General features: G+C 40.7%; 1 protein-coding gene across 1 annotated transcript; it reads left to right on the top strand.

Moving 5' to 3' along the window:
• The first annotated feature begins 429 nt into the window (after positions 1 to 429).
• Positions 430 to 18645, top strand: STIL (STIL centriolar assembly protein). The gene is made up of 16 exons (XM_084210982.1): positions 430 to 484; positions 1522 to 1629; positions 1958 to 2073; positions 2188 to 2375; positions 3335 to 3582; positions 4404 to 4487; positions 4606 to 4692; positions 6340 to 6487; positions 7625 to 7734; positions 8540 to 8654; positions 9434 to 10486; positions 11778 to 11943; positions 12687 to 12912; positions 14774 to 14966; positions 15569 to 15822; positions 17620 to 18645. The coding sequence occupies exons 2-16, from the start codon at positions 1538 to 1540 to the stop codon at positions 18437 to 18439; spliced, it is 3900 nt and encodes a 1299-aa protein (XP_084067108.1). The 5' UTR covers positions 430 to 484; positions 1522 to 1537; the 3' UTR covers positions 18440 to 18645.
• The last annotated feature ends 1503 nt before the right edge of the window (positions 18646 to 20148 follow it).

Raw genomic sequence — 20148 nt, forward strand, 5'->3', positions numbered from 1 at the left:
CTTTCCGGCATGGCATGGCCCGGCCCAGCCAGGCCCGGCCCGGCGGCAGCGCCCCCGCTGCCATGGCAACGCCGCCGCATCGCCGCACTGCGCCTGCGCGCTCCCCGCCCCCTGGCATTTTTAAACCCCCTGCGCGCGCGCTGGCGGTTGGTTTCCCCGGGGCGCGCCCTGATTGGCCGAGCGAGCCGTTCCTCGCCGCGCGCCGATTGGGCCGGGGCGGGCGGAGGGGGCGGGTTCTGCTCTCTGATTGGCCGAGGTGGGCAGAGGGCCGGCCTGGGCCGCAGAAGGCGCCGGGGCGAGCGGGACGCGGCGGGAGCGGCGGAGCCGGGGTTGGAGCCGCCACCGGGGCCGCTCCGGTCTCACGGCAGCTGCCCGGCCGAGCCGGAGGCTGCAGAGGAAGGGCCCCGCGCTTGGGAGAGGGAGAAGAGGAGCGGGCAGAGTTGCGGTCCTGTCCGGCCCCCGTTCGGCCCGTCCCGGATCTGAGGTACCCGCTCGGCGCCGGGAGGGCCCGCATCGCTCCAGCCCCGCCGGGCGCACCGCGGCCGCTGCCCCTCTGCGAGTGCGGCTCGGGGTATACTGAGCTGTGGGACGAGCGGGGGTGGGCTTCGTGCTTGTCAAGTTGAAACAGTGGTGCTTTAAAAAATGTCCTCTTCTTCAAATTTAACTTTAAAGCTTGTTTGCGCATTTGGTTTTTAAGTGGAGTTAATTAACTGTTGCTGGACGCATCAGAGGTGGCTGAGTTCCTTGGAGGTCTGCCTTAACAATAAAATTCCTGGCAAGTTGAAATGCAGAGGAAGCGCCTTTGCTTGGCAAAGTTTCATGCTTGAGATAACTACAAAGAGGCTTCTTGCTTATTTGTTGAAAGGTGTTAAGGTAATTGCCAAATTTTATGGGCTGTCAATTGTTTTGTATGTTACTTTGTTTAGGCACCTCAAAAAAAATTAATCCTGATAGTGTAAATTAGTTAATGTGATTACATGCTGATTTCTTCAGGGCTCTTTGAAGTCTGACTGCAAGTTTTGCACTATGCTATTTGAGTTAAGCCAAGGCCTTATTTCAGAAGTCTTCAAAGTTTAAGTGGTTTGAATGCTCACTTGAAATCCGGAGACAAAAACAGGGCTTTGGGAAGCTGATCTAGTATTAAATGTGCTAAATCAGGTTTTTTGTGCCATGGGAGTTTCTAATTAGCAGTGACTCTTTTTCTCCCTAAACTATATCCAAGCAGTTTTTCCTTAAGCTTTACCTGCAAGCTTGTATTTTGGCCTACACATCTTCCAAGGTTGCACAAAGAAACTGTCAGGTGGACAGTGAAGGTTTTGTGTTGACTTCATAACTCTGACAACTTTGTAGGACAAAGTTTCTGCTTTGTTGGCCTGGACTTGAAACAAAAAATGTCCCAACAGTATATGTATCCAATTTCTTTATTTTCTTACTGTGTCATGCTTTTGTTCCTTCTTTTAAGCCTTGTAAGATAATGATGTACCTTAATCTATTTTTTTTTTATCTCTGTGATCTTCCCAGATTTGTTCCCAAAAGGATGGTCCCTTTCAGTTTCCCTCTGTCCAAGTGTGCACTTTGGGACCCAGTCCCCATGGGCGATGTCATTGGCACACACATCACTTATTACAGGTATTGATGCCCTTTTTGGGCAAGCTAAAGGTTAAAATAAATTATGGATTGTGTGATGCAAAATCTCATTTTGTCTTTTGAGTCTGTTCTATGACAAGGCCCAAAGGAAAAGGAAGCAGTGTGTTTGTTATAAGCGTGTAGGGATTTTCACTGGAAAGATTTCAGTTTCCTTTCCTTTGTGTAACACAGTCTAGTGGCTTGAAGGTGCATCAATTTAAAGTAACTTAAAATTTCTTTCCATTTTCTTCTTGTATGGATAAGTGATACTTTTAAAAAATAAGCATTAAAAAGAATTTGTGACTTAAACTTGCTTACTGTCTCTTTTTAGAAACCCCAGAATATGTCTGGTGGAGAAAACCTTGCGGCTTGCCTATCGCCATGCTAAGCAGAATGAAAAGAAATCATTTTCCTGTTTTCTGCTTGGCACCCTGGCAGCAGATGAAGGTAATTCTATTCTAAACATGAGGTAGACAGGCAGAGTTGGTTGGTTGATTAAGCTGTAGTTAAGGAGCCTGAGTTGTTGCTCTTGGGCTCTAACTTTATTTATTTATTTTGAAGATGGGGAAGGCATTACGCTGACTGTAGATCGCTTTGATCCTGGCCGAGAAGTCGCTGGTGGATCGGGCAAAATTCCAACTGCATCCCTTCCTGGAGACTTTTTGATTCCATGTACAGTTAATGCCTGGGGACCTTGTTCAGATAATATAATAGTGCACAGTGCTGAAGATATCAGCTTGGCTTTCAAGGTAGGCAGCTCTTAGTAACTTTTGGGTCTCTCAAACACTGAACTGTCTGCCAGGCAGGACACTGGACTATGCACAGAGCTTGATTTCCAGCACAGCAGGGTTATGGCTGAACCAAGACTATGTAGTTAATTGTGTGAAACGAGCTGTTTGAGTGTCATTGAAAAGTGTATTGGAAACTGGTAAACTCAGTTAATCCTCACAGGTGTTTAAGGATCGCACAGTCTTTAATCTTGGATGAAAATCTTGCTGACTGACCAAAGTGTTTCAGCTGGTCTAACCACCAAAACCAGCAAAACAAGAGGGATTTCTGCAAACTTACTTAAACAAGAGAAAACAGCTTTTTTTTTTTTTTTGTCTTTATTACCCTCAAAACTGTCATTAATCAGTTGCAGTATTTGGGCAGTTGTTGAAGTGTTGCTAGGCGAGTGACCCGCCCAAAACGTGTAGAGCCTTATGTAAGTTAGCAGGCATAGCTGAAATGTGTGCTCTGCTGTAATCTGCTAAATACACTTTCCATTCCTGTAGACTTTTCCCCGTAGTTGTTGCAGTGTGATTTTTATAATACAAATTAAGCCTGCTTCACATCTGAACGTTCTCATGATGATACATCCAGATATTTAATTACATATTTCTTGAATGCAAGTAAGAAAACTTTGGCAAATCAGCTTGAGCCTTTTAGTTGTCTATTATATTAGTAAGTAACCCCAGGTTTTCTAGTACATCATAAAATAATGCTAAGATGTGCATAGCTAATTTTCAAGTGTATTCTGCATTATTCATTATATTCAGTAGAGCAGTGAGCTTTGGAGACCTGGGCTAATGGTTTTTTGTATAGTACCTACTGCAGTAATAGCTGTGATGATTGATTTGAATTCCTAGTGTAATGCATCTTGAATCATGGTAATCATAGAAAATAATTCAATGTATTTACCTTTTTTTTTTTTTTTTTTTCCTTCTAGGGTCTGCAGCAGAGTTTGTGCAGTAAAGAATCTCTGGATCTTTCTAAACTGCTCACTGTTAGAGCTCACATTGTTTTCACAGAAAAGCTGGATAATCTACACTTTAATTTTTGCTGGGCTTCTCTTACTCTGGCCAATATTTTGGAATACACCCCTGTGAAGTCTGTCCCAATTATTCCAACAGCCCTAGCAAGAAATTTGACCAGTCCTATGAATATTGCACAAGTTCAAGGAACTTACAAATGTGGGTGAGTAAAGGGTGGTGCTAAATCTGTCAAAGTTGCCTGTCAGTTTCTTACCTTTCCTAAAAGAGGTGGGTAGGAGAGATCTCGACTGTATTTTGCTTTTTAGTGAAACAACTGGTATAAAAATGACATGTCTTCTGGCCTTGGGAATGCATTAAAAGTTATGAACAAGAAACAGGAAATGGGGTGGAGCAGAAACATTAACTGGTTGAGTAGAAGTTCTTGCTTTTGGCTTCAGTGAAAGGATCCTCCTACTGGGGCAGGAGAACACACCTCTAGTTAACATAATAAATAGAAACAGCTCCCAGCTTTTTAAACACCATCAGTGCATGCCCTACAATGAAGAGCAGATGAATGCAAAGTAAAGCTTTCTTTTTGTTAATAGTGCTTCTCAGATGTATTGGGAAGTCATCATTCTGACTGGTAATTAATTTAGTAGGATGAACTAGGGATAGATCAGGGAAATAATTTGAAATAACTGAATGTTGTTTTATTTGTACAGGTACTTTATGAATGCCTCTCTGAAAGTTACTCTTCAAATTTAACATGACTTGTCCTTAAGGATTTGTTATGAACACTAATTATAGTATTCTCTAAAATACTACAAATAGTACTAAGTCCTTGATAACCCTTTAATACACAGGAAGTTGCTGAAAAGCTGGAGAGTTGCTGTTAAGTGTGTAGAGTAAGAGTAGTTTTGATCTTTAATTTTTTTTTTCCCTAAATTTGTTTTACCGTATTTTCTAAACTTGTACATTTCAAGATTTTTCCTGAAAACCTGCCTTCCAAACTACTGAAAAAACCCAACTTTTGCTTTCTTTCAGCTACCTTACTATGGACCAAACACGGAAATTGCTTTTGCTGCTTGAGTCTGATCCCAAGGCTTATGCTCTGCCATTAGTTGGAGTGTAAGTGTTTGTCCAGATTAATACACACATTGATTTGAGATGTGTCTGAGAGATTATATAGCAAAATTTTGGTAACAGAGCTGTGTCTAATTAGATTTTTTTCTTCTCTTATTTCTAGTTGGCTGAGTGGGGTTACTCATATCTATAGTCCTCAAGTCTGGGCCTGTTGCTTGCGATATTTGTTCAGTTCTTCAATTCAAGAAAGGCAAGTCAGTTTTATAAGTAAAACATAGAAGCTATTAGCTGCCTAAAAGAGTATTCCACAGAAATGCATGACAGCATGGGCTCTGCTCAAAGATTTGAATTCTGTGATTTATATGTTGTATAGAGGTAAAGCTGTCTGGTTTAAATGTTCTCTTTGGTTTTGGCTTCTCCACAAAAATTTTATGCGACTGAAATATTGGAAAGCTGAGCTGATATGTCAAAGTCAGAAGAGGGTGAACATTAATATCCTTGAGGTCACTGCATTTTAGTTTAAATAAGAAGCCACAAGCAGGAAACAGTAGTTTAAACAGTGGTGGGGTTTTGTTTTTGAGCTTTTCTTAGGCATATTTTCTTTGAGATAAGTTTTCTTCCTGGTTGTGCCTGACCAATATTGAAGCATATTGATTTGCAGCCTATGCTGTCCTGTTATGACTTCCTGTTAAATGTTCAGGTTTTTTAAGAGTGTTTGCATTCTGGGGTATTTTTTCATTGTGATGTTAGAGGGTAATCATTCCTCATTGTCTAGATTTCCTCACTTGTAACATTTGCTGAGTTCTGTTTGTATGGAGCTGGGAGAGAGTTTAGGTGTTTATAGTTTGAAACTGCACCTCAGGTAAATGAGACTTTAAAATATGCTGTATGCATAAGCACTTCTCCTGATAGACCACATTTGTTTTTGAATTATGAAATGCAACCACGTTTGATGAACAGATGTGTCTGCAATTACCAAATAGATTTCTTTCCCTTAACAACTGAAATATGTCCAAACACAGATAAGAGCCCAATTAGATTATTAGATAGGCAAGTTGGGTGCTTGACTCTCATTAACTTTCACTGATGCCATCATGGAAGTGGATTAGGTAGATTTGATGAACCATGCAAACAGAATTAACCTCTGCAGGCTAACTGCTTAATCTGTGCATCATACATTTTTAACTCTTTAAGTTGTAAGTGAACTTTAAAGTTGCATGAATGTGTTTTTCAAGCATCCTGTTTCTACTGTTTTTTCTATTGCGTATATTATTTAATGAAAAATCAAACAAATAAAAAACCTCACAAACAAGCATGTTACGAGTACTATTAAAAACAAAACTGTTCTGCAAGTAGTATTACCTTTTACTGGAAACACACATTGTTGTCATTATCCTTAAACTTGTGTTAAATGCTGATTGTTGTTACTCACTATTCTCAAATTATAGAAAAAAACCCTTCAATATAATTTTCCTAAAAAAAAAAATCTTTTTGCTAATGAATGTTTTTTGAATGTTTAGGGATAACTGACTCAGTAAGTGTCTTTATAATGCATCTTCAACTGAGAGCGAAAAAGAAAATAAAACACAATATCATTCTTATAGATGTTTTCTTCTCCATTATGTTTGAACTCTTCCAGGAATTCATTGAAAGTACTAAGTGATCATAAAGGTTTGAAATACAAAGGGAATGGATTATTCACATTTCTCTACTTTTGATTCTTGCATGTGGCTACAGTCATAAATCCATCTGCTAACTATCTATAGCTAAGCACCATTCAAAATGCTGTGATTCACCAGTTTGCTAAACTGTGTGGAAAATTTGCTCACTGTATTGAAAATCTAAGTGTCTTCTTCATGTTAAGATTATTTAAAGATGTGGTTTTCTTCTATTTTAGGGTTTTTTCAGAATCTGGGAGTTTTCTTGTTGTGCTTTATTCATTGACACACAAGGAACCAGAGTTCTATGAGTGTGTTCCGTGCAGTGGGCAGACTGAGCTGGGATTTCAGATCCTTACTTGCCATGAAACAGTTCATCTGTTCAAAGTAAGTGTCTTGCTTTCCTCCTGCATTGTAGTACTTCAAAATTTGCCTTAAAAGAGTCATTATGATGTGACCCAAATAGATCTGCACTGTTTGATAATGATGTAGCTCTATAAAGCTGCTTTTTCCTGGGCACTACTTTAAATTCAGTTTGTCCCTCAAATTGAGAAATGACTTACAAAGTCAGCACTGCTCACTTTTCCAATAGCGTTATGCATCTGTCTTTTAAGTATACTGTGCTGTCTTGTCCTTGGTTAGTGTTCCTTCCTACCAGTGACCCTCTGGCCTTGTGAGCAGAGACTCAGACTTCCTGCAGCATTTGTTACTCTGGTGTGCTGTATTCACCTTGGCCACATCTAGCAGCTGCTCTGGGTGATGCTTGCTGGAGAGCAAAGCTGAGTGTTGTGCTTTGCTTGAAGTTGAATGCAAAAAGGAATTCAGAGGTTACTAATTTCACCAGTTTTATTAATGGAAAATTTTATCTTTGTGCAAAGTAACTCTCTGAAAGAATTTTATGATAGTAGTCTGGGAGATGGCTAGTAAGGTTTGAGGAAGTTCTGGAAAATCTCAGTTCCTTATGTGTTTTCCAAGGCTTGTGCAGAACCTGAAGTTGAGCTGTTAATTTGCTCAGCAGATGCTGCTATGCTCTGTCAGAGAAGCAGTGAGTGTAGTGTGTGCTATGCTGTGTACTCAGTTCTCTTCTCAATTGAATTTCCTTGCCAGGGCCACCTTCTACCTTTAGCCTAGGGTCAGCTCAGCTTTCTGAAGATGAGATCTCTCCACAGAAGCTCACTTCTGTTGTCTCCAGGAGTTGCCCAGCTGTGGTGTGGGAAGCAGTACAGGAACGTTTGCTGTTTCCTGTAGTGGTGGCAGCCCTGGAGGAGTATCTGAGCAGTTACTGTGAGGAAGCATCTGCTCATAGCTATAATTAGCCCGACTACTTTACAGAGTAGCAGGGGAACAGTGTTAAACAGGAAGGGAAGTTGCCTGCTTCCTTGTAGTGCTGAAAACTTTGAAAGTAGGGGACAAGCAGCAAATAATCATATAAATGTCCTTAAAGCTGTTTCTTTGGGAGTAGTACCTCAGTGACTGAAAGTTTGAAGGTTTTGTGCTTCATAAATATGGAACATTTCATTCCAGAATGTTGAACCATCAGACAAGAGCCCTATCCAGTTTGAGTTGAGTGCAGAAAACCAAAATGCAGAAACTGAGTTCTTCAGCAGAATTTGCAAGAAACTTCCAATCAAAAGGTAAATCTCTGCGGTGCCATTTATGTGCAAAAATGAAATATTTATTGGGTGAGGGTTTTGATCTGTTCTGTGCTATGTGTCAGTTGAGCTTGCATACATTCTCTTGCATACATTCTCTCTGTATGTGCTTTTATTTATTCCTAGAGTTAATATTTTTCAAGTAAGATGGTCAAGCTGTCTGTATTCCAAAAAACCTACTTGGTACTGGCAGTTTTAATTTATACTGTGGATGTTTCTAAAAAGGCTTCCTCACTGATGAGGCTTAGTTCACTGTATTAAGCTTTAAGTGAGCTCTGTCCTTTGAAGCAAATCTCTAATTGAAATCTACTTAAGTTAAAAAAAAAAAATCCTTTTTCTTCCCACTTTTCAGAGCTCCAAGACCTGGATAGGTTGAAACTTAGTGATTTTTTTTTTTTAAGAACCTGGCTTATCCATCAAATTTTTATCTGTGACTAGAAGATGGCCTTTATTTTCCTTCAAACAATGTTACAGTCTTTACTGTAGCACCTCCTATCTTTTTACTGTATATGAGTGCTTTGCTGTTAGAATGCCACTTAAAAGGTGTGTTTGTGTGATGCTGTGGGGAGGGGTTTGTATCTTCTTGCCCAAAAGCAGCTTTTCTATTTTCATTGTTTGATCTTAGAAGTGTTTGCTGGGTTGACTCTCCAGCTAACAGGGAGAAGGTGGATAGCAACTGCTTCTTAGAAAAATGATGCACTGTAGATGGCACATTGAAAACTGTGAGGTTTCATGTTTGCCAAATCTGACAAGCAAAGATTTTTACTTTGATTTATTTTGATTTCAGTCCTGCCCAAGGCTCTTCACCCAGCAAGCTGTCAGCAAGTGATCATGACTCTGGTGTGGAAGATGAGGATTTATCCCCCAGACCAATTCCAAGTCCTCACCCAGTGAGTCAACAGGTAACTAAATAAATAGTTGCTCTGGGTATCGCAGATGTGACACTTAAAGCAGCAAAACTCATTGTAAGGGAAGTGGAGAGTGTACAGCTTCTCTCTCTCAAAGTGTTAGCAAGGGAAAACAGAATTGAAGAAATTACCATGAGTCCCACTCCTGTAGTTAATCTGCCATTTTTCCAGGGTTTTAAACACTTTAAATTCCTGTACATGCTGTGATTTGGGAACAGAGAGAGTAGTTTCTATTTTAGGAATCTCACTGTTATTGAATGGAAGAGCTGTAGTGTCTGAGATAGACAGTCAGCTCTTGTGGTTTTTTATTTCATTTACCCAAAAGACCTGCTCTGTCCTTTTTTTCACTGAAATGTGTACAAATGCAATAAATACCAGCCCTTGTACAGCATAGGTCAAGAAGGACGTGGTAATTGTGTATAAGATATGTCCTATTGCAGCTGTCTCCTGGATCTAAGAAAAGTAAGAGGACACAGAGTTTACCTCTAGAAGGGAAATATCCATATTCTGAAATGCACTCCCAAAAGACATGGAGCATTCATTTGGCAGACAGGGCTGTTACACTGTGTAAAAGCAATTTTCCTTTAAGGATGATACTAGAGATCTTGCTGCTTTTTCTAGATTCTCCAGAATGTTTAACATGTGGTTGGTTTGGAAGCTGATAATCATCATATATTGATTTTAAATGAAAACATTTTCTTTGAGGAAACTCTGCATTCAAAGAGCAGACAATATTTTAAAATTGTCATACATGTGTGTAATTGTCCCTTCAGGTTACCAGAATTTTTCCTTCAGTGCCGGAGCTGTCGCTTATTTTGGATGGGAGTTTCATAGAATCAGGACAATCATCTAAGCCTGTGGGGACTTCAAGTGCTAAAAGTCTGCCCACAGTGCCAAATCAGCCTATGAAAAAGAAGTGTTGCATGAGGCCTACATGTCACCCCAGCCAGCACTCTGAAGACAGGCAGAAATTTCCTGCTAATATGGGAGATCCCTCTTTGAGACAATTACCCAATCCTATAAACCAGAAAATTCCAGCTTCAATGCCTTGTAGAGGAAATCAAGCTCTACTACAGCAGCAGGTGCACTGTAAGAAGGCTTCCCCTCAATCAAGAAAAAGTTCAGGATCATCTTCTCCTTCAACCCCTTGTAGTGGGCCTTCCCCAGATGCATCTGTGCACCACCCCAGAAAGCCATTGGAAAAACTTGTAATAAATCCTGAGAGTGTCACACCACAGGGAGAGCCTCTGCTTAGGAGAGCATCCATGTCTGGATCCAAGCAGCTTCCTGCTGTCACACAGCCAGTCCCCCACAACTCTGCTTTGTCACCACAGAGCTGCAGACAACCACCAGATCTGCAGGTGCCAGTTCAAGTGCCACCTTCCTGTCCAGCATGCAGCTGTCAGTGTCCTGCTTCTCTCCAGTACAATCCCATAATCCCATGGCAAGGAGTTGGTCAAATGAGCCCCAAACACGGAGCAGAAATCCCATCGGAGATGGCTCAGCAAAATCCTTGTGCAGTGTTCCATCAAAATATCATTTGCCCAAACGTTTGCTGCAACCCAGGATATGCCACGAGCAGCCCTATAAACATGAGATATCCTGGGAAAACAGGGAGCTGTTCTCTTGACAATGGCTTATCAGCTGGAATAAGGATGGCATCGAGTGCGAGCCCCTCGAGTGTGCAGTGCTGTGCAGCCCACTCGCCGTGCCTGCACACGCCTGCTCCTGCAGCGGCATCAGATAATGGCATGATGGGATTATCTCCAGATGCATTCCGGCTCCTTACTGAGCAGGACAGACAACTCAAATTACTGCAAGCTCAGGTCTGTGGAAATGTCAGCTCTCTCCTCTACCCTCTCAGTGATTATGCTTTGATAGTTGCCCTGCCAGAGGAATTAAATTAACTGTTGTCTATCTGTGTTGGAACAAGGGAGCCTGTCATACCAGCTGCAGTCTGAGCATGGAGAGGGGACTCCATTAGCTCTACCAATTGATGTTCCTTTAAAAATTATTTGAGTTATATCTAAGTAAATTTTGCATTTATTTTTGTGGTATTTCCATAATATGAATGTTTCTTTTTAGTAGACTGTTTGTAATGAAAACTAATACACTTTCTGTATAAATGATTTTCTACTTACATGCTTGTCCATGTAAAAAAAAAAAAAATATTGCATAGGCTATAGGCTTTGGAATGATTGTAAATAATGCAGCACAGAGTGTTCTCATGTGTTGCTTTTTCCTCCTTCAAGCCTGCAGCTCCCTGAGCTGTTGCTTTGAAGACTTAAGTTGTCTGCATCAATTCCTGGTTCATCAGGTCTTTTCTGTGCTAGAAAACTGGACTTTGGGGGTCTTGCTGTGCTCTGTTGCCTCACCTGATTAAGTTTCTTCAAAATACAGTCCCTTGATCAACCTGTTGGCCCTTTATTTTGGAGGGTATGATTTGGGGCTGAAGAGACAGTTTAAATTTTGCTTCTGTTGATGAATAATACAAACAGAAAAGTTTGCAGTACTTGAACTAGAAAATGACAGCTGGAATTTGGTTTTGGTATGGTTCCTGTATGTAAAGTCAAGTGCCCAAAGCATGGGTTGTGCATGAGGGAAACCTTTCCTTACTGCAGCCTTCGCTGTTTACTGCATTTCTCCCTGGAGCTGCAAGCTAATCGTTGAACAGGGTGGATGAAAATCCTAGAGGGAAGATTGCCTGGCAACCTTAATTTTATCATTAAATTGCTTAGCTTTGTAATTAATACAAAGTTGGTGTAGGGACAGTTGGCATATAAATGCTTGGCTGGTAAGTCAGTTAATAGGCTTTGTGTGTGAATGAAAGGGAAGGACTACTTCCAGCAAGCGTGGTGCAAACCGGCTTTACCCAACTTGTCTTGGTGCTGCCTCTGCCAATGTGCTTAAAGATCTTCTTTGCTAGCTCTGCCAACATCAAAATTGGTGTTTTGATTTATGCTGTGTGCACTGCTGACAACTGGAAGGTGTTCAGGCTGCTGTGGCAGCGCAGGCTGCGTTTGAATCCAGATCTTAGCAGAACCCAATTAATTCACTTTTGCCTGTTACAGCTGATATTTTATTGTGCAGCTCCTAACTTTGTGATGACCGTTCCAGATCCAGCGCCTGCTGGAAGCTCAGGCTCGCCAGGAGGAGGGCTCCTCGGAGGCGGCAGCAGCCCAGGCAGTGCAGGCAGAGAAGGCAGGGGAGTTTGTTTCCATGGAAACTCAGACCTCACCGCGATCGCACCCGAGGAGAAGCGTGAGCGTTGCCGTGAGCACAGGTAACGCTTCATTCTTTTAAAGCAGACTGGCACCGCTTCTTTCTGGACGTTTCTGTGGTTTGTTTGGGCACGGAGGAGATGTTTTTGCAGAAAGAAGCTGTGCAAACATTCACCTAGATCCAAAAGACACCTAAGTTGCTGAGGTGTTATTTACAAGTTTAGGCTGGAGTTACTTTTGTCTTTGATTGCCATCTCTGAAAGAGTTATTTTTCCAATAGGTTTAGAAAGGTGTTCTATTTAAAAGGGTGTCTTGTTGAAATGTAACTCCACATCTTTTTTTATTTAATACGCTGTTTTGAAAAGTAATTGTTTCTATGCCATGTAGTGTTCCAATAAATATATTATTGATGTTGTTTGTAAATCATGCATGAAGAGAGATTGTATTTGCTTTAGTTTAGGAGAGTTATGCAGCTGTATCTGTACAGCTGCATATTAACATATTGGCTCCTGCTAAATCCATGGAAATGTTGTGCTTAGGCTGGAGGAAACTTTGAAACAGGCTCAAGGTCAATGCATTCAAGTTATTTAATACAACCATTTATTTTCATCAAGTATACTTTGGAAGAAATGAGGACTTGAATGATGTTTTGGCAACTTTAAGCTGATTTAAACTGTAAATAACTTTTAAAATGATAAAAGAGACATGAACAGGAGAAAATTGCTCCTCTATCTATAGAAAGCCAAAGGGTCTCAAAAAAAGTAATGACTCTTCCTAAATAGTTAAACCTCTAATTTTGTCCTAGGTGCTAGTTTATTTTGGAATACAGCCTCAGAAAAACAAGGCAACTCCATACCACGAGGAAAAAAAGAAGATGGAGAGATTTCTAAGGAGGACATAAACATTTCAATTAATGCTGAGCAAGATGCAAGTAATACAAGTATTGCTTCATCCTTAAGGGTGGTTGACATGCCCAGCTTTGTAGAGAGTGTTCACCTTGTGGAAGAAGGAGCTAATCAGAACACTCCCCAGTAAGTAACAGAAACACTCTGTGCTCACATAATGTGCTGAACTGCCTTATGTAAGTTATTACTTCTGTAATATTTTTTCCTTCAGGAGTTATAAATAGTCTGACCTCAGCTGTTGTGTTCTCTCCCTTCTTTATTTTTTAATTATGCTTTGAATTGTACAGCTCACCAAAAGACATCTGCCTTTAGAGTCTGCATTTATCAGTCATGCCGGTTTAGCTACCTGTCAGCAGCAGCTGATGGCAAAAGCCTTTAACTTTCAAAAGCATGCACTGTGCTGGCAACATTTCTTTTCTTACCTTAAATCCTGACTGGAAAAGGGGATGCTGCTATACTCAGTTGTTTTCCTACAGTGGCTTTTCCTTGTCAGCATTCAGAACCTTTCCAGTTCTGAGGGTTTTGGGATGAGGTGTTCATGATTATGTGGCTGTTCCCTGAATTTCTCTTTATTTTATGCCTGATTACTTGTGAGTGGTGCATGCAGATACTGACTTCACTGCTGTTAATTATTTTTAAGCTCAGTTGTTTATAGTGCAGTGACTAATCTCAGACTAATTTGGGAAGTGGTTTTAAAAATATTTTTAATTATCTATATGGATGCTATTTCTACGTAGGGATAGCTCAACAATTTAGCACTTTAGTGATCTAATATTGCCTAAGTATAAAAAGCCAAAGGAAGGGAAATGCCCTTCCAGTTAAATTAGGTTCCTAAAATACTCATATTGGGAAAAATTATGGTAATGAAGCTATAACTTGACTATTCATAGTCCTTGATTAAAGTGCTGTCTGCAAACATATACTGCTACCAGAAATCTTATGGATTCAGATCAATCTTACAAACATTGTTTCTGGACAATGCCATCCTAAGGTTCTCTTCAACTTGGATTCATAAACCAGTAAAATAGCTGTAAAGTGTCTTATAGTGAGAATGTAGAGCATCACCCAGTTTCCTTTGAGGAGGAGGAGGGGAACATTTTTGGGAATGATGAATAATTGCTAGTGTAACAGTAGCTGATAACCTACATTGACTATCTGGTATGTCACGTGGTTTAAATCTTATCACTTTCAACACAGGCAATTGATCAGTTGAGTTCTGAAATTCCCTTATCTTACGCTTGTCTCCTCAGGAGGAACAGGAAGGGGGAGGAGGGTTGCTTGAGGATCTTCTTGGGATGATAGTAGTATTGATATGTCTGGTCTCCAAAGGCTTATGCAATGCACACACCAATGAGGGGGGTGCAGAGCATTGTGTTGTAACTCATTCAGCCTTTATAGCTCCTCTTTCACATATCTTATTGAAAAATATTTCAGCTAGGTGTTTGGTCTCAGTTTGTGATACTCAGTGTGCATGTGTGTACTTGTAACTGTCTTTAAGAAGTTTTTAAACTGCCACAGGAATGCCATGGGAAGTTATGTACTTTGGTAAAAGCAGCTTTTTTAATAAGTCATGTGTCAGAGCATGCAGAAGATATTTGCTCCTAAAGGCTTATAAGTGATCTGCTGAAAACATCAATTCCAAGTTGTTAATAACTTTCCTTTCATCTGTTTTAAGTCATGGTGTGTCACTGAGTTTTGACTAGTCCAGGGATGCCATTGCCACTTTCAAATCATCTTTTGGAAAACTAGTTGGGCTGTTGTAGTTGCACAGTTGGAAGTCTATTTCTTGAGTCCTCAAATGACTTTTGAGACTTTTGACTGCAGAAGGGGGCAAAGCCTTGAGCAGCAGGCAAAACTAAAACCCCTTAGGATCTGTTTGCAGTACTTGATTGTTCTCCTCTGATGTTCATGAACAAAGTACACATAGTGATAATGATGGTTATGCTGTTGCAAGGAAATATGCAGCTATCCTGGTGTTCTCTTCCAGAACTGGAAATGTTTCCCAGGCACTTGTTCGTGGTTCATCTTTGGAAGAAAGTGCCAATGTGTCTTTACAGAAAGAGCCATCGGAGGGAGCCAGGAGCCAGGTGGTGGTAACAAGTGAGCAGAGCTCAGAGCCACCCACCTCGCTGCTGCCTCAGCAGCCCTCAGAGGAGCTGAAGCTTTACCAGGACTTACTGGTAACTCATGCATATTTTATATTCTGCACTGAATACAATAGTCAGAACAGCGCCCTGCTGAACTTGTGATGTGGTATTGGCGTGAATGAAAGCTGCTTGTGGTTTTCAAATTCACATTGTGCTCTACAGAAAACTCCAAGTTTGTGGTTCTTCAATTTTTTTTAAATGTTTAAGTGGTTATTTTGTACTTCTCTTTCATGCATACGTGGATTACTTTCTATTATCTAATAAATAATATTTTTTTAATTCAAGGACATCAGCTGATAACTTCCCAAACTAGTGGCCTTTAAAATAACACAGTATTTTACCTTCAAGTCCCTTAAAGGGCAGATATTTTCATCTTGAAGAATATCAGTATGTGATGTGTTTAAATTCAGAACAGACTCTTTTAGAAAGCTTGAAGTGTAAGATGTTCCAGTGTTTGACTACACTGCTGTGAGTTTAAGTGATTGCATCTGAACTGTATCTGAATTTGCCTTCTTTATTAGAATAAGCTATTAATCCATCAAGTTGTATTTGAAGTTGTGTAAAAGTAAGTCAGGAATTTGGTATTTGACAGTCCCTGTATGTCATGTTTTTGCCATGTGCTCCTTTTTCTGTAGGGCCAAGTAAACCACCTCTTAAAAACCTCAGAAGAGCAGGATCACTTGCCTTTAAAATCAGGATTTGTTGTTGATGATGGCCCTACATATCAGGATATTGATGATACAGCAGAAGTGGCTTCAGAGACTCACACAGGAGAGGTGGACAAAGAAAGTGTCATTAGTGCCACACTCAAACAGCTGAGGAGTCTTGGAGTGACAGTGGACTCACCTGGCAGTATGAAGGAAAATACACACAAAGTGGAGAATGCCAGGTAAAATGCTGGTGGTTTTGAGTAGTAATGTGCAGATCCAACTGAAAATGAAGATTTGGCTCAATGAGTCAAGAGAAGACTCTGTTCACTGCCCCTGGGATTCAGGTGCACCTTGATCTGCATTTCCTGCAAAATTGAAATGCTGGCTCATGCTATGGGCATTTCAGATAGGTTTAAGAGCTCTGCTAGAAGAACTCTGAATCTTTAAATAGAGCACAAGTAGATCTTGCTGTTGGAGCATCTGGTGATTCTTAAAGGGTTGTGCAGGCAATTCCCTAGAAGAGCAAGGAAGCTATGGGCAATTCTTTGGTCTGTGTCCAAGCATTCCAGAGCAACTCTGGGCTTAGGAGACTGAACCTTAAGCAGCTGTGTATTTTGTCATTGCTTCTTAACTTTTGTCTTGCTCTTTACCTGTATATGTGAAATTGTTATTGTGGCTTTGGTATCTAATCCAAACTGGTCCTAATTACTTGTTATTGTGGGTGCTGTGCCTTGAGCAGAGAAAGTGCTGGGGAGGGAAACAACAACCTTGTTGAAACAGAGGAAGGAACAGAGAAGTAACTTCTGAAGGAGGGTTTTTAGGCACAGGAATTTACTTGCATAGCTGTGTAGGCATAGGCTGACTGCCTGGTACAGCTTCACTTTCATCCTTATTGTCTTCTTGATCCTAGTGTGTAGCTGTTATGTAAACAAAAAATCTAACCAACTCCTAGTTAATCTTCTCTTCAGCCATGTGTCAAAAGCTGTTTGCAGTCATACAGTTTCTAACCTCTTTTCTCTCCTTTTCACTTTTATTTTATTGGGTGATTTTTCTGGGATTTCTGGACTGTCTTCCTGGCTGGAGTCTGTCAGTGTTCTTGTAATGTCAATAACATGCTAACATGTCAGCCTGTGAGGCAAAACTGGAACTCTTGGGGTTTTTTTCTTCAAACTTGGGGAGTGGGGTGGAGTTCTTCCTTCTGCCACTTTCAAGACTGATAAACAATTCTGAGAAAAGGTCTACAGCTCAGTAGAGAAGGAAACAACAGTGCAGCTCCATAGCATAATAAGTGGTTGTTGTTGCTGAGCCAGTTTATTCTCCCTGGGCAAACTTCAGAATTTGTGCTCAGTGAAATAGGAAGCCTCTTAATTCTTAATATGAGGAGCTTAGGTTTATGAACTAATATATGATGTGTGCGCTAAATGCAGTGGTTTACAACCATTACTGGTGTACCAGAGCTTATTCTTTCAGTCTTTAAACACTTGATATATGTATACAGGAAATTGCTGCACCAGGCAACAGAGCAAATGAACATTCCTCATTTGAAGATACTTCAAAAACTAGAACCTTGTAGGCTTCTGGAAACAAATGCTATGTCAGAGTTTCTGTAAAAATCCTGGAATTACCATGCCTTGGGAAAGATGTTCTTGGTCTCAGTCATTTGGCTTGATAAAATTTGGGCTAAATGGCAGAATTTAGAGTTGTAGGATCAGACATACGTAATGTGTGATTCGCTGGTGAGAAAAGACCAGGAGTTCAAACCTGCTTTAAAACCAAAACTAGCACTGTAACCTGCTAGAGATGGGTGATTCTTCATATGAGGGCACTGTGAATTGAAGGAGAAGTGAATATTATCCATATACTGACAGTGTTTGGATCCTATGGGGGTGAGTAGCTGGTTTTCATTATGTGCAGATAATATGGTCTCAGTCCTAATGGGGTTGTGTCTGAAGAATGGAGAAATCATTGTGAGCAAAATTGTGAAATTTGATGCTTTTTCTGTAATGCTTAGGTAACTTTTTGATGCTTTATTTCAGCATCTTGGCCTGCATAAATCCTGAAGCAGTGGTGCCTGGATTAAATTCCATGTTACTTGCCAATGTCAGCATGTGTCCCAACGTTGTTGATCTGAGCATGGAAGCAAACGCCATAGCCCTGAAGTACCTCAGTGAAAATCAGTTATCCCGGCTGTCCCTCAGCCACTCAGGCCAAAATCCTCCCACAGATTTCTCCTTCCAAGACATTTTGCAGACAAATACGGACAAGAGCATGGTGGGTCTGAGTTTAATTTCACCCAACAACATGTCCTTTGCAACCAAAAAGTACATGAAGCGATATGGGCTGATACAGGGCAGTGACAGCAGTGAAGATGAGGAGGAGCTGCAGGCTCAAGATGGCAATTTTGGCACTGTCAAAAGCAAAAGTGTGCCAGACAAAAACTGTGCCCCTGCATTGGACAGCTTCAGCCACCAGACTGAATTACCCAAAAGACTGGATGGAAGGCTTCCCATTCACCTAAAAAGTCACAGCAGAGAGTTGACTACTAATGCTTCTCCATCAGAATTAAACAGCCCTGTGTTAAGAAACATTACAAATGAAATTTTTCCTCCCAGAACAGGTCAAGCAGATGAAAACTCACTTCACTTCCTGAAGGATTTAAAATCAAAAACCAGATTGTTACCTGGGAGGGTTGAATTCACTGAACAACCTGTCAGGAAAGATGAAGGAGATACTCAGGCCTTTTGTGGAAATCTGCACACTCCAACTCTTGAAATGTTAAACCAGTCAAACAGCATCAATTCTGTTGGCACCATTCTTGATGTCAAACAACTCAGGCAATTACCAAAGCTGTTCTGAATATCCCTTGAGATGGCTGCAACCACTGCTTCAAATCAGAGGGCCCTCTCTGTAAAAGAGTACAGGAAACCACGGATTGAGCTCTCTTTGAAGAGGTCACTCTGTTGTAGCAATGTAAAACTTGCAGAACTGAGTTTTCAGCCAGCTCAGGGACAGCCACCTCAAAGTGCCTGGCTGAGGCAGTGCTGATCAGCTCAGACATATGTGTGCACTTTTGTTTACAGTTAGGTGTGATTTTAGAGCATATTGAAGGTGGATCAACCTGAGCCCAAGATGTACTTTTAATATCATTTTAACAGTGGTGATTACTTATGTGTTTTTGTTGACTTTTTTAAAACAAATTTTTCCATGTTTGTGCCAACTGTGAGCTACTGATAATGTGTGTGGCAGAGCAGGGGTAACAGAGCTAAAGCACTGATTTTTAGAAGTTTGCTGAAATGGTTGGATTCCTGTTTGTGGGTTTTGCCTGTGGGGAAGGGAAATATAACTTTGGCTTTACTTTGCATAAAATTATTTTGAATTCAGCCAAAATGGCACATGTAACTCTCTGTATCATGAAATCTTTGAAGGAAATGGGGAAAAGCTGGCACTTTTAAGACTTGTAATTTTTTTTCACCTCTATGTTTTCTATTTATTTAAAATTACATACGGCTGATAAAGGTCAAAGTTTTCATTAAAAAAAATTAATCTTCACTTGACTAATGTTGCCTTTATTTAAGACACATGTGACTTCCCAGTTGTTAATAAATTGGTTAACTTGAAGTTCAGTGGTTCACCTGCTCCTGAACTCACCAGGAATCTGACACTGGGGTGGCGGGGTAAGCAGAAATAATAATTTACTTTGTTCTGAATGAACACATAAATATTCTGTCACCAAGCACTCCAGTCTACCACTGAAGCAGCTCTTTTCCATAACCTTGTGATGATAATATTGCACAAGGTGAGGAGTTGGCTGGAAGTGGTGATTCATTCCCATTCCCACCGTTCCTGGTGGGAGGACTGGAATGATGGTGGAGCCATGTGTTTTCTCACTGGCCTTTTAGGTGCATCAGCATTCTCTCACAGGCTTTGGAACAAACTTTGTTTTAGTGATGGCATTGTCTCAACAGCAGTTCAGCCTGGTGCTGACCTTGCCTTTCCTGTTCTGAGTGTTAAACCAGAGATTAAAACACCCTGTACTGAAATTCTTGGCCTTTCCCAGTCACATCCTAAGGACTGCACTGTTCTTGGTATGTTTGAGTGGGCACTGATTGTAATTAATTTATTACAGAATTAGGCTGAGGTAAACCATGTGCTGTTTTGAAGCCAGTACAGAGAGAGGAAGGCTGCAACTCCTTTTAAGCCAGAATTCAGCCTCTCACGCAGCCTCTTCCATCAACAAGGATATTTGCTTCCTTTCAGGAAAGGTGCTACTTTACTGTGCTGAAAAATAAAACCTTTCTCAGTCCCTGAATCTCTACTGGATAAGGCATAAGCTTATTATCTGCCAGCACCTTTTCTGCTGAATCAGTCAAAAAATAGTTAATGTTTTTGAACATTCCAGTGAGATGAATGAGGCAATTCATACCTCTGAGCTATTGTTGCAGGGTTTTGTTCTTTGTTTCCTATTGTAAAATGTCTGGAAACACAGGAAGATGACAGCTGTATTGGTTAATATTTTAAAGACTTTCTTCAAATACTCAAGGGCTAGAAACAATTTGAAAACAAAA

This window comes from Fringilla coelebs (assembly GCF_963513975.1).
Source record: "Fringilla coelebs genome assembly, chromosome: 9".
Lineage (NCBI taxonomy): Eukaryota > Metazoa > Chordata > Aves > Passeriformes > Fringillidae > Fringilla > Fringilla coelebs.